This window comes from Sphaerodactylus townsendi, linkage group LG02, assembly GCF_021028975.2.
Source record: "Sphaerodactylus townsendi isolate TG3544 linkage group LG02, MPM_Stown_v2.3, whole genome shotgun sequence".
In the NCBI taxonomy this organism is placed as follows: Eukaryota; Metazoa; Chordata; class Lepidosauria; order Squamata; family Sphaerodactylidae; genus Sphaerodactylus; species Sphaerodactylus townsendi.
Genome location: NC_059426.1, coordinates 4,752,043 through 4,767,289, shown reverse-complemented (window position 1 = coordinate 4,767,289; position 15,247 = coordinate 4,752,043). Strand labels below are relative to the sequence as shown.

General features: G+C 43.3%; 1 protein-coding gene across 1 annotated transcript in view; it reads right to left on the bottom strand.

Moving 5' to 3' along the window:
- The window catches only part of HECW2 (HECT, C2 and WW domain containing E3 ubiquitin protein ligase 2), a 136,138-nt gene extending 123,048 nt beyond the window's left edge, over window positions 1-13,090 (bottom strand). The window contains exons 1-2 of the mRNA XM_048483600.1: window positions 12,907-13,090; window positions 4,641-4,748 (exon numbers count right to left, since the gene is read on the bottom strand). Of these exons, the coding sequence (XP_048339557.1) occupies window positions 4,641-4,748; window positions 12,907-13,090 (292 nt within the window). The remainder of the gene's footprint in view (window positions 1-4,640; window positions 4,749-12,906) is intronic.
- Window positions 13,091-15,247: the final 2,157 nt, after the last annotated feature.

Genomic DNA, 15,247 nt, shown 5'->3' with positions numbered 1-15,247 from the left:
ACTGGCGGTTTTTGAAAATTCCACGCTAAGGTAAATATCACGGGGCAACTCCGGGGCAGACCCTGTGCAGTTTGTGAAATCTTCTGCACAGGATATTATCCTGTAGCTCACTCCCTGGGATATTTTGACCGTGCAAAAATGGGCACACACTCAAATTTTAGCTTAGCGTTAATATTTCATTCATTCTATTCCAAACAGTATGGCCCAAATTCTTATACATACAACAAAAATTCGTACTAGGCCTCAAAAATGATGGAAGGGACTTGACGAGCCGCAACTTGTTAGCTTTATTTAAATCTTGTCAGTAAAATGTGAGTGCCAGTGTCACATAGAAAGCCTAGGAGGAAAAGATGCACTCCATGCAGCAAAAACACTACTTAAAAACAATTTGAAGTACAGTTTCCATCATATATTCAGCAATGAAAACCCTAATTTCTTTTGAAGGTTCCACTGTCCAAAAGAGAGTGACGTTTCAGGCAGACATCACTCCCTTGATTCTTGGCACAAATGAAAAGAGATTTTGGTGTTAGGTGGATTCCCCGTTGGTTGTTTGTTCTGATAGTATTATTCTTCGATGCTGCTTCTGCATCTGGTGGCTGGCATCTTCAGAGGATCTTCTAGAGGATCTTCAGAGGACGCTGTTTCAGCCACAGATGGTAGGCAAAACGTCAGGGAGAGAATGTTGCTAGAATCCCTCGCCATACAGCCCGGAAACCGCCATTGTACAGCACTTGGTGATTCCGGCCGTGAAAGCCTTCGACAATACATTAAAAAGAGAGACTCTATGTGCTTTTCTGAAGGCATCAGTGCCTGAGTATAAAACCCTCTGCATTTTAACAGGCGACTGCCAGCGGGCAGCAGATCATTGCAATGGCGACTAGAACATTCTTCATCACATGTGTATCACCCTTCTTTTCTCTATGTTCCTCCTCATGTCCTCCACAGTATATTTACTTATGTTGCACTTTCACATGTTTATATTCATCTCTACCAGGATTCTGGGCTGCAGCCTTTTTATTTCCACTACAGGTATTTTCAAAAAAGATGAATTATTCAGAAAGCCAAGGTGAATTTTAAAAATAGTTTTCATGTTACTAAAATCATTCATGAATGTCATGGCGTATCTCAATCAATCAACCTTTTCTGGCATAAAATATCTACAAGATATCAATCAGGATACATTGCCATCTCCACTCACTGCCATCTCCACTATTGCAGTCTTGCGCTTTATTATTATTATTATTATTATTATTATTATTATTATTATTATTATTATTATTATATTTATTTATTTATTTATTTATTTATTTATTTATTGGGTTTATAGACCGCCCTACCCCGAAGGGCTCAGCGTCTCAAATCCTCGAAGCCCTCCCCCGAAGGGCTTAGCGTCTCAAGTTCCAAGGAATCTCGAAAGGCTATTTTCATCATTACGGTCACATTTTAAACAACAAGAGTATGATCGTTGCAAAAAGGCCATCAAATCGACACAGTTCAATTCCACATTGTTGTTTTTCTAAGGATTCTGCCACTTATTAAGCTTAATAAGCACCAGGGAGGTATAGGTATAGAGCTCAGTAGTTTCCCTTCCCTGACTGAATGCAGTCCTGGGAATCCACAGCCTGTTGTTTTGGTGAGACACCTGGGGTTATTTCCTATGTTGGCTTGGATGAAGTAGAACACTTTAAGGACCATCCCACTCCTTTCCTGCTGAGAGGGAAGAGTCGAAATAGGAGGCGTGGCTTTGGGTAGGGTGGTGAATCCTCTTTCCTACCGTATATACTTGTGTATAAGTCGACCCGCATATAAGTCGAGGCACCTAATTTTACCACAAAAAACTGGGAAAACTTATTGATTCGCGTATAAGTCGAGAGTGGGAAATGCAGCATCAATTGAGGCATCAGTAGGTTAAATGTTTTTGAATATTTATTTCAAAGAAAAACAGTAAACTGGCTCTGTAAGTGGAAAAGAGGGTCAACAAGAACAATATGGTATCAACCATAACTTTAAAAGTACAAAAACCTTAGCTCAACCAGCAAACCAAGCTAAAAAAAAACACAAGAGTTAAAAATCCTTTCAAAAAAAACTGGATTCTCTCATATCATCATCTTGTGTAGTCCAAATGTAACCCAACTTAGGATTTTAAGAGGGGATATTATCAGAAATGAAAAATCTAATATTAGCTTCCATTTTAAAACAATGGGGGGATGGGGCATCCCCTTTGGGGGTCAGTAACTTTGGATCCCCTGACCCAAACTTCACCAAACCTGGCTGGTATCATAAAGAGACTCTCCTGATGAGATCAACCAGGTTTGGTGAAGTTTGGTTCAGAGGTTCCAAAGTTATGGACCCTCAAAAGGGTAGTCCCATCTACTAATAGCTCCCATTGAAAACAATGGGGAACGGGGGCACCTCCTTTGGGGGTCCATAACTTTACCAAACTTGGCTGGTATCATCAGGAGAGTCTTCCGAGGGTACCCTGAAATTTTGGTGCCTCTAGCATAAAAACTGCGCCCCTGCCAAGTGCAAAGCTAAAACACACACAAAAATTTGATCGACCCGTGATAAGTGTCGAGGGGAGCTTTTCTAAAGTTAATAAAAAAATGTGCTGAAAAATTCGACTTATACATGAGTATATACGGTATTTAAAAGGGGTTCCCCAGTTCTGTTAATAAACGTCTGATGCCATATTTTTCCCTGAACTGCTGTTTCTAAAAAAAGACTTTTGATTTTTTTTTTTAACAAACCAGAACAAACCACCGGCTTGCAATTCCAATTCTCCTGAATAATACCAACCCTGAGATTGTGGCAAACTTTCTCCTTGAAATAACTGAATGCAAATAATCCAGTAATGGGTCTAAGTATGAGCCGAGCATGCTAGTTAACTTCTCTCTTCCCATTACTTCAATTCCTTTTACTTTAATATTTTATTCCTATACTACAATATATTAACCTTGGAATTTAGCATGTCTCTGTAGCAGCACTGAAATGTTTATCTGCGGCATTAATTTTAGATTTAATATGTGTCTTAATTTCTGTCTCTTGCTAATAGTAATCATAACAAACATGGCCAGTATGATGCAGACAGAATTTGCTTGTTAAGCTAGGTGGTTCGGCTCAGCCAGAATGTGGAAATTCAAGGTACCTTCTTTGTTGAAGCTGTGAACACGGACTGATGTGTCTTGCGGGTTTGTATTGGATGTGTTTTGCTGTATCGGTTTGTTTTGTAGCTGCGGTGTTCTTTTAACATGCCAATAAAGGCTTTCTGTTCACAAACCACCGGCCAAACAGACTGACATTTTTTGAATTCTCTTTTTCTGATTAAGCACTCTTAAAACACCACCAGCTTGCTGTGTTTTTGTTTTCCTTATTCACCAGATTTTATCTTTGAAAAAAGGCACAGAAACACAGAGTGAGGGGCGGGGGCCGGGGCACAGGAGAGAAATAAAAGGGAACGTCCAGACATTGTTTCCAAAAGCTATAAGCATCACCTCCATTCAAACTTCAGCCAATCCCTAACAAACCAGAACGTGGCCTTCTCAGTTTACTTTTCACTATCCTTTTTAAAACATTGCACTTTGGCTGCAAAAAAACGCATTCATTCTATTAGCAGAAAACTTATTTACTGGTAGTTTCAAATGGTTACATTTTTGGCACTGACCATCTTTCTCTCTCTCGCCTGTTCAAATTTTGAGGGGCGTCTCCTCCTTTTTTTTCCATAAGGAAAGTGTAATGAGTGTTATAAAGTGTTTGAGGGGAAAAGGACACCCGAAGGAAGCAAGCATGCTTCCGCGATGCAGAGATTCCCAAAATGGTACCCGTAATGGCTATAGTGCCCACTGACACTTCTCCTGGTGGCCAAGTGTTTTTACAAAGCTTGTGGGCCGCTGGAGATCTGAAAGATACTGCTACGTGGCTGTTTCTTAGCTAGCTAAATATGTATACTTGTTTGTATGCAAGAGATTATTTTTGAACAATATGTGGCGTAGGAGGTTAAGAGCTCGTGTATCTAATCTGGAGGAACCGGGTTTGATTCCCAGCTCTGCCGCCTGAGCTGTGGAGGCTTATCTGGGGAATTCAGATTAGCCTGTACACTCCCACACACGCCAGCTGGGTGACCTTGGGCTAGTCACAGCTTGTCAGAGCTCTCTCAGCCTCACCTACCTCACAGGGTGTTTGTTGTGACGGGGGAAGAGCAAGGAGATTGTGAGCCCCTTTGAGTCTCCTGCAGGAGAGAAAGGGGGAATATAAATCCAAACTCTTCTTCTTCTTCATTTTTTAAAAAAGCATCTAGAACTTGTGTCTGAAATGCTGAAGAGCTACTATCAGACACATGAATAACATCACTCTCTGACATTTTAAGGCAGTGGTGGTGGACTTCCAGATAAATAGGATCATACTTATCAGCCCATGCCAGCATGGCCAATTGGCCATGCTGGCAGGGGCTGATGGGAATTGTAGTCCATAACATCTGGAGTGCCAAAGGTTCACCACCACGGTTTTAAGGGTTGCCTTTGCCTCCTGTGGTGGTCATATTGTGGTAGTGTCCACTACCCTGTGTCAGATTTCCCAAGGTTGGCTCAAAAAGGTTGGGGACCCCTGAAATAACAGATTGTCAATACAGCCACACCAGTACTTACGTTCCATAAAATAGGGGCCGGGTTCAACTCGCCACACGATCTGCCCTTTCTGCGTCCCAGTCACACCTCGATTCTTGGAATCCCAGAAATTTGCTGGTGAATTTTCATCTGAAAGAGGAAAAGGGAAAAACAGATTAGCCATGTCACATGACTATGATGTTTGGGGAGAAGAGGGAGATCAGCTGAGATGTAATGTGATACAGTCCACTTTCCAAAGGTGCCATTTTCTCCCATGGAACTGGTCTCTGTAGTGTAAAGATCTATGGCTACCAATCTCGATCCTCCTTGATCTCAGATTGCAAATGCTTTAGCAGACCAGGTGCTCGGGAGCAGCAGCAGCAGCAGAAGGCCATTGCTTTCACCTCCTGCATGTGAGCTCCCAAAGGCACCTGGTGGGCCACTGCGAGTAGCAGAGAGCTGGACTAGATGGACTCTGGTCTGATCCAGCAGGCTAGTTCTTATGTTCTTATGTTCTTATGAGGAGTACTGCTACACTACCAACAGCTGTGGTGTCCAGCGTCGCATTCCAGGACTAGGGGGCAGCAGCAGCAGCCACACATTAGTGGAATGGCCCCTCCCCCAGGGTAAGTGCCCCAGGGAGGGCAAATCTTCAAGCGCGGTCCAAACATCATTCCCAAATGCAGACACCCCCCCCCCCCATTTTGGATGGAGCTCTTTGTCAGTTGATCCCTCGCACTTCGACCGTGATACCCCTTACATGTCCCAGCTCGACTCCTCTCATAGCGCTCGGGCATAGGCTACAATTTTACTGGAGACCTCTGGCCCCTCAATTATGTGGCAAGGTTGGCTCTCCACTGGGCTACAGGGCCTTTTACGGCTCTGGGCCCTCCCTCCAGCATTAACTGGCCCCCAAGTGGGATCTTGGTGGATTTCCTCAAGAGGGCCTCCAAGAGACTGAGTTGTTCCCACTGGGCTTTTGAGAAACTACCAGTCATTGGAGTGAGTGTGCCCCTCCCACACCATCGACTCCATTACTGGGATATATGGTCCTTAGTTACCACCAGGGACCTGCGTTACTCTCCCTCCTCTCCTAGGAGGATTGGGTTTAGATGGGAGGCCATCTTAGGATACAAACTGCTTACTTTTATTTTTATATCTTATGAAAATTTGTTATAGATGTTTTATCTATGAGCCGAGGCTGTATAAGCTAATCACTTGCCCAGATTCCCTTCGGGGATGGGGCGGTATATTAAATTAAATTAAATAAATAAAAATAAAAACAACAACAACAACAACAAGATCCAACAGGCCCAAAACATCATTAAAAATACATCAGCTCTAGATGGCACTTTACACACAAAGAATCCTAATGCATGAAAGAGACTAGGATAAATATATTTCACACTGTTCCAGCAGAATATGACCCAGCCCTGCCTTCTGCTACACCTCTCCCGTTTATTTATTCTAAGTGCATTGCTCTTCTTCCTCTTCATCAAAGCTCATTCCCTTTCTCCACACTGCAATTCCCCCCTTCAATTCACTGCTCCTCCTGTCTGCAAAGCATTCCTTAAAACTTATTTTAAATTTTTTCGAAAAAATAAATTTTTACAAAAAAACCCCTCTGTTCTGCATAGTTTCAGGGCACAAGCGAAGCACACTTTCAGTTGGCACCGTTTTGAAAGACTTAAAAGTCAACCAAATGAACAACCGGAGCTCATTTCTTCGCATCTTGGTAAAAGGTCTAAGTTACAAAAGGACTCTTAAAATGGAAACCAACAAAACTGTGTACAGCTGAGCCCACACCTTTAACTTTAAATATTTGAATTTGGCACATTTTTTTTTTTAGCTGATAAAAGAATTTAAATAACTAAAACTGCACACGGGGGTGGGGGGGAATCAATTGGACTTACTCTTTCCAAAATTAAGTCATTTTAAATGAATAAAGAATACTTTGTTGGAAGTAAAGTCCCACTGAACAGACCTGAGTTGGACTCTGAGCCAACTCTTCGGATTGGTCTGTCAATCTGTAGTTAGCATTTGGTCACTGCCTTCTAGTCTTACCTTCTTTATCCTGTAGGGGATGTAGTTTGCTGACAGTTTTGGTCCATTTCAGATCAGTTTAGCAATCTGAAGATCTTTTGCAATAGAGGCCTTTTTTTCGAAATAAGGTTTGTGCCAGCCATGGCAACTCCTCCCTCAGTTTTAAATAAAGCCTTCTCCTTGGAAAAGGCAGTCCCTGGACACCGGGCCGAGCTGTCACTGACATCGACACAAATTCCCTTGGAAATATTCTTCTCTACTGTTCATCTTCCTCTTGTTTTAAGGAGGCACTCTGTATACTCAGGTTTTTAAGAGAGCCTTCACAGACCCTTAGGATCTAACAGCTGCTTATCTCTGTATAGGGTCACCTGACATTGCCTCCTTCAGATTAAGTTATTTGTAGCCACTCCCCTTTGAAGGGCACAGGATGTAAACTCTCCATCCTCCCGCGGTTTCCTTCCTTTACTGTTTTCCATGGGAGGATTCTGAAGAACTAGTCAGGGCCCAGGACAGCCTCATACAGAGTCAAACAAACAGGGATATTTTTAAAAAAATCCCAGAAATGACAAGCACATTAGTCATGCAAGAAAGCACAAGGACAGTCCACTTCTCGTATTAGTTGTCTCTGCTTTAGTGAGGTAAAAGCCTGACATTCAGCCTCCACTAATGCCAAGTTTACCCACAGATGTGTTACTACATAAACACAAGAACAAGGAATGTGATGCTGGGGATCATTAGGAAAGGAATTGATAATAAAACTGCAAAGATTGTCATGCCCTTATATAGCCATCAGTGGTGCGACTCTACAATTTGAGAGTACTCGTGTCCAGTTCTGGTCGCCACATCTCAAAAAAGGATATCAAAGAGATAGAAAAAGTGCAGAGAAGGGCAACGAGGATGATTGAGGGACTGGAGCACCTTCCTATGAGGGAAAGAGCTGCAGCATTTGGGGACTCTTTAGTTTGGAGAGAGGAGACGGGCTGAGGGGGATATGATTGAAGTCTATAAAATTATGCATGGGGTAGTGAAAAATGCTGACAGAGGGAAATTTTTTTCTCACAATACTAGAACCAGGGGCATCCACTGAAAATGCTGGGGAAGAAGAATTAGGGACTACTAAAAGGAGATACACTTCTTCACGCAACGTAAGTGATTGGTGTTTGGAATATGCTGCCACAGGAGGTGGTGATGGCTACCAACCTTGGATAGCTTTCTAAAGGGCTTGGACAGATTTATGGAGGAGAAGTCGATTTATGGCTACCAATCTTGATCCTCTTGATCTGAGATTGGTAAATGCCTCCCTAACAGACCAGGTGATCGGGAGCAATGGAATGAGTAGCTGGCCATTGCTTTCACATCCTACATGTGAGCTCCCAAAGGCACCTGGTGGGCCACTGCGAGTAGCAGAGAGCTGGACTAGATGGACTCTGGTCTGATCCAGCTGGCTTGTTCTTATGTTCTTATGTTTTATGGCACCACTTTAAGCTGGCCTCAGACTATGGAAAGTTTTGGGTTTTTTAAAAATTTTATAACAACCGTCTTCATGAGGGTCAACACTAGGGTGGCCAGGTCCCCCTTGGCCACCAGTGGGGGGTGGGAGGAAGAGGAGGAGGAGGAGGAGAAGAGTTGAATTTATACCCCCCCTTTCTCTCCTGCAAGGAGACCCAAAGGGCTGCAATCTCAGCCTCCCCACCTCCTCACAACAAACACCCTGCAGAGGTGGTGGGGATGACAGACGATCAATGACTCAGGCATAAGGTCTCCAGGCCCAGCCCATGGAGTGCACAGGCTAATCTGAATTCCCCAGTTAAGCCTCCACAGCTCAAGTGTCAGAGCGGGGAATCAAACCCGGTTTCTCCAGACAGAGTACACCTGCTCTAAACCACCTGCTCTAAACCACTGCTGCTCTCAGGGGGGTAGGATTGCCAGATGCAGGTTGGGAAACTTCTGGAGATTTGGGGATGGAGTTTTAGGGTGAACTTCAGTGGGGTGCAAAACCACAGAAACCACCTTCCCAAGCATCCATTTTTATCCAGAGGAACTGATCTCAATTGTCTGGAGACAATTCCAGGAGGTCCACAGGTCCCACCTGAAGGCTGGCATCCCTAGTCAAACCAGAACATCTCTCAAACACAGGTACTTCAAGACCGACTGATGGCCACAAGATTTTTCCAAAAAGTTATAAATCCAATCAACTTTCTACCCTTAGATCACTCGCTGTGGCTACCAGAGGAAATGAGATTATTATATCACTACCATCTGATGGATATATGTTAAGTGTTTAGGTTTTTAGGATTTCAGTTTTGAGAGTTACAGTTTTATATGAATTGTTTTATATCTTGTAAACTGCCTCAAGTCTGACCATGTTTAAGAAGCGGCGGGGGGGGAGAGGGAGAGAGAGAGAGAGAGAACAAGGGCAAACGCAAAACAAAAAAGCTGGAGAAGTGGACAAGCTTCCATGAAATGGAAAAAGAAATTATTATCATCATCATCATCATCATCATCATCATCATCACCACATTTTTTCTTTATTCTTGTTTGGTTTTCTGGGTCTCCATGTCAACGTCTGTTCTTCAATTTCAATCAACGCCTGTTCTTGACTTTCCTTCACATAATCGCCAGTGCATGCTTCCTCCCCTTCCACTGTTTGCTGTAATTTTGCAGTAAATCTCTACCACCAGACTCTCGGGAAGGTATAATCTCACTGCATGGGTGGGTGTAAGGTATGGTGACTTGTTCATAAGCTTTCCGAAGTTTTTCTATCCAATGCATCCAACTCAGCCTGTGTCCAGTTGATGATCTCCCGCAGTGTACCTGGATGACAGGTATGGCCCAGGTGTTGATGGTCTTGATGGTATGCCCGCCGCTTAATTTAGATTTCAAAATTTTCCTGATCCTCTGGGCGCATTTCTCTGGCTGACGACAGTCTTCATTTCGTTCGCTGCTTGATGTTATCCAGCTGCAAAATGCCTGTAAGTATTTATAAGCTGCCTCTTGGTTGTAAAAAAAAATTCTGATGAGTTGCTTTCATCAGGCATTTCCCAATCCCATCACTCGGTGATCTTGCCCCTCTTTATTGCCACAGTAGCTGACTTTTCCAGGCCAAACTCCATTGAAATGTCTGTGCTGGAATATTCTCGACTGGTGCTTTACTGGTGACTGGATTTCTAAAGCCCGACTTCCATACAGCTTCAAATCATCCAATGTACAGCAAATGTGAGGGATTTTTTCCTGAGTTTTTTGGCCAGCTCTTGATGTAGCCCAACTCTTTGTTTCTTTAAAATTACTTCGTTAGTGGATCATGGCAACGATAAAACAGTAAAGGCTACTTTATAGTGAATCACCTTGGAAAAATTCCCTTCTTTGATTAATGTTGACTGTTCCTCGAAGTTTTCATTTCCTAATTGTCAGTTCAGTTTTCCACTGTCTTGTCAGCTTTTTTTTCAGTGAATAATTAATGTTTTGCTGATGCCAATTGTTTCCAAGCATTTCATGATCCAACTATGGGGCAGGAGTCACCGCCTTCCTGTAATTGATCCAGACCATATGCAAATTCATTCTTCTCGACTTCTTGCAGTTCTTCATTATCATTTTATCTTATCAGGGAGTTGATCTTTGGTAGCCCTGGGTTCCCTTTTGTTCCCTCTTTTGCTCCACTGGCAGGATGCTATTTGGTTTTGCAAGTAGTCCATATGATGTTATCTGCCATTATGCCAGTGAGCAGTTTGAAATATTTCAGTAAACATGTTATTGGCCTGTAGTTTCCAGGTGCTGTTCCTTTATTGATTCTTCTGAATCAATGATGTTCCTCCCAGTTGTTAGCCATTGATCCATTTCTGCACCATTTTGCATAGCTTCATTGATGCTTTGGCCATTGGTCGGATGCAAACTGGTTAGGCATCGGTTTCGAGCCAGAAGCCATGCAATTGATCAAGGCCTGGTGCCGTCCAGTTTTTCACTTTCTTGCTTCATTTTTGTTGTTGTTGTTGTTGCTGCTGCTGCTGCTGCTGCTGCTATTATTGTAGTTTCTTTACAGCTGCTGTGGATCTTTTAGCTTTCATTGTTGGCCTTTCATTGCCAATTCGAAATTCTCACCCAGAGGCCTAGGAAGTTGTAATGTATCGGCGGAGTATTTGTGCGGATCCCAGCAGGGCTGCCTTCTGAATTTGACAGATGTTAATTTTGTCAATTCAAAGATTATTAAAGTCTGTATACTGCCCTACCCCCAAAGGGCTCTGGGTGATGCACAGTAAAATCATCAAACAACAAAACAATATAGAACAAAATAGAGACAATATAATAAAAATACATTAAATACATTAAAATCCCTTAAAAACAGTCGCAGCAGCAAATTACCGGCAAACTCATATTTGGACTTTGATTTATCTTGGACTTTGATCCATGTTGCTTGAATGTTTATTAATATGGATTGATGTGAATCGATGTGGCAATTTGTGAGATTCAGTCTCGCCTCTTGCTTATCCTTTTGGTTCTAACATTGAAATACATACACTTAGAAGGGCGTTTACCCTGGTGAGATGTGCATCGCTCCCGTCTGCGATCCTAGAAGGGAGATATAAGAAGATACCCAAAGAAAAGAGGATCTGCTCCTGTAATTTAGAAGAAATGGACACTACAGGCCACATCCTCCTCCACTGCCCGAACTTCAGAGAAATAAGATTTTCAAAAAATACTAGACCTGGCTAACATAAATAACTTCTAGGGCTATCCAGAAAATGTATGTATAAGGAAGCTCCTGGAAGATTAAAAAACCCAAACTGGTCTAGACTGGCTGCCACCCTTGTACATTTGTTATAAAGAAAACGCAGACCAAGTGAGCAGGCAACTGATATTGTATTAGAGAGATACAGATATATGAATATATGGCTCTACAATCATTATTAATTATTACTATTAATATTACTATTATTATTTTAAACTAGGATTGAACAAAATGGGAGGCAGACAGGTCTAAAAGATAATAAGTAGGCAAGCCCACGCATATATGAATCATTTTAACTTGAGTGACTCATTTTAACGCTAAGTTATAGATCCGATTTATTTTAACGCTAAGTTATGGATTGGATTTTTAACGCTTAAGTTATGGACTGGCTGTATTTTAACGCTTAAGTTACTTCATATGTATGGGACAAGTGGAAACAAATTAGACCTCAGTGTTGATTTTAGGGTATTTTATATATTACAATTACACTGGGAATTACAAGGTTGAGAGTGTGTATAGAATTTGTTGATCCTTGACTGTAATTTGCTGTATAGAATTTGTCGGTCCCTGACTGTAATAATAAATTGATTGATATCCTTTTGGTCAGATTCTCATATTGGCTATGGTCCATTAAGCTACAGCTACGGAGCTGACATTAACTGTGTGGTTTATCATTTTAAGTGATTAAATTTTGGATGGTATCCTTCCATTGACCAGTTTAGAATGCTTCAAACTCCATAGTGCCTCACCAACATTACTACCATACACTGTTCCTGATTTCACTATAACCAACCAAGAAAACACATGTTGAGAACCCAGATGCACTAAAATATGTCTGTCTTCACACCTTCTGGAGCACACAAATTGGGTCGGGAGTCCTCACCCTGAGTCATGTGTAACAGTTGAACATGACGTGCAGGTTCTCCTCAATCCCTAGGCATGCAGTGGCCAATTCAGAGTGTGACTATAGCACATCTGGCAAAGGGACTTCACACATACATACACTCTCGGCTATCCCACTTTCTTGATCTTCCGCAGTCCCAGGGATGCCTTATTTGGCCCACTGGCACATTTCATGGCTTCCACAAAAGCACACCCTGAGGATAGTTTATACATTTTTCATGATTTTAAAGACGCGATCATGTTAAATCAAATCATGAACCATTAATATCTGAAGAGCAGCCAAATGTTCCATTGACCCATAAGCTGACTGGCAACTTCGGTCATTGGGGATTTCCCTGTTTATCTTCCAAATGCAGATGAAAATAATGCATTTATAAGGGAAGAGGAAACCAAAAAATACAATAGGTTAAGAGCACAGGTGACAGTTAAAACAGAAGTCAGGAATTCACCAAGACCCTGAGGTCTTATCTTATGGTCCATTACAAACATTTAGGCCGCTCAAGACGGCGCGATGAACGTAGCGGTACGCAGCATTGCGCTACCGCACTGAAGATACGCTGGGACCGTCTTCGCGATGGACGGCCCTGAAGCAGCTGGCAGCCGGCGCCGAGCCGGAGCCGCTACCAGTCGGTCGTTTACCTGTTTGAGCTGGCGTTGCCGCCGAGTTCGGGCTCACGCTTGGCTCCCGCGCCGCTTCGAGAGCAGGCGCCAAGAAGGCCAGGGCGTGGTCCCCAGGCTTCGCGACGCCGGAGGCCCGGGGAGAAGGTGAGTGCCGGTGGGAGGCGGACGAAGCCGCTTTCGCCGCTCGGGCTTCGCAGCGCATGCGGGCGCTTCCCAAAAAAGAGCTGGGAAGTGCTCTGGGAAACGCCACTTCTTCAGGCCGCTGCCTGGTGGCACGAGGCGGCGCGGCTGCGTTGCAGCTGGCGTTCTCGGTATGAATGGCTGCCTGGAGACGTTTTTTTCCTCGGCCTCCAGGTCGCTTACAAATTGCCCGTGCAGAAACGGCCTTAGTTTTATTTAGATTAGTGCTCTGCTATCCTTCCAGATGCAGACCTACTATGAACCCCTCGGTGGCAGCATAGAGTAGACTATAGGTAAGTATGTGACATCACAGTCATATGACAGGAAGAGGGACAGCTATGCAGCTGTGCTCAGCCTGGTCAGCAAACAGTCCAAGAAAACTGGGGACAGCGAACACAAACCAAACATCAGGAGATGTACCTCAGTGAAGAACAAGCAAAGAATTAAAGTCATAGCAGAACCTTTTCATCACACTGGCATGTTGCTCCTCTTAAAAGAAGAACTGGACTTTACATTCCACTTTTCTCTACTTTATAAAAAGTCCCAAAACAGCTCCTTTCCTTCCCCTCCCCACCCCTTGTGAGGTAGATGGGGCTGAAAGAGTTCAGAGAGAACTGTGACTGGCCCAAGGTCACCCAGCAGGCTTCATGTGGAAGAGTGGGGAATGAAACCTGGTTCTCCAAATTAGGGTCCGCCGCTCATGTGAAGGAGGGGAGAATTATATCCATTTCTCCAGAACGGAGTTGGCCACTCAGATAGAATAGTGGGAACCAAACCTGATTCTCCAGATTAGAATTTGCTGCTCACGTGGAGGAGCAGGGAATCAAACCTAGTTCTCCAGATTAGAGTCCACCGCTGTTAACCACGATACCATACTGGCTCTCAGCTTGCACTCTTGCTGTCTGTGCATGCACATTATTAGCAAAGCCTTCCAAAAACAGTAAAAAAGGCAGTTCTCCAGGGGCTTGTAACCCAGCAGTTTTGCTTCTGAAACATACAAGTGGATAAGGATATTGATAAAGATAGGGCTGCCACTGCTGCCTTACCAAACACAGGGAATTCCCTGCTCCCAGCTCCTGTTTCCCGCTGCCATTGCTGCAGCAAGCTGGAAAAAAAAGTAATCTTGAAATAATTGTCACTGGTTGAGTGTGACATCACTTCTGATGAATATCCAGAAGTGATATCCAGAAGTGACATCAGTGCTTTCTAGGAATTACTGGGAACTCTCTAGTTGGCTCCGCAGCAGAAGCATTAAAATGCCAAACTCCTGTTTAGCAGATTTATAGCAGTTTTATAGCTTTGTACTCTACCATTTTATTATCATTTGATCTATAATTGATCTGCAATTTTATGTGGAACTGTTTCCTGGCATTGTTGTTGGAATTATTTTTTTTTTGCTAATTACCAGATTAACTGATATTTTCATTAATTATTGGAATGACTGAGATTTTAAACACCACCGCATCCACTTCCACTCACATATGAAAAAGGATTATTTATTTATTTATTTATTATTGCATTTTTATACCGCCCTCCCCGGAGGGCTCAGGGCGGTGTACAACACTAACAAACAGACAATAAAACAAAATTAAATTAAATTAAGACTTAGAAGGCAGCATTCAACTATCAAACCCAATTTATTCCACTCACTAAGGACTAAGTTCAGGCAACCAAAGATTTATCATTCTGATGTTGGGTGTTGTCAGCGGCCTTGGGGCCCCCGATGCTTTACTGGTGCTGGCTGGCGCCTCCCCCTTCCTCATGGGCGATTGGGTTGGTAACAATTTGGGCGTCTGCCATTCAGCAGCCAGATGTCGTCTGACATTGGGTGGGTGTAACGAATCAGCAAGGTCCAGACCAAAAGTAACTATAGTAGTTCTTTATTGAGCTGGCATTCTTGATTGACTACAGACAATGCGGGAACTGGAGTGCCCCCCCCCCAAGTAGCCGCTTTTAAGGGCTCCCAATTCTTGCCAATAACCTAAGATAAATATTTGGCTATTTCCACCCAAAGAGCTGTGAGACGTATGTTTCACCCTGGGCAATGCGCCCGGCGAGGAGTTCCACTCAAGACCACTCTCCCCTGCCAGCAACAGACGAAACCTTACAGTGGGACTCTGTGGGCTGCTGTGGCTAGTTGCTGGCATTGGACTGTGATGGCCATGTCTCTGTTGTTGGG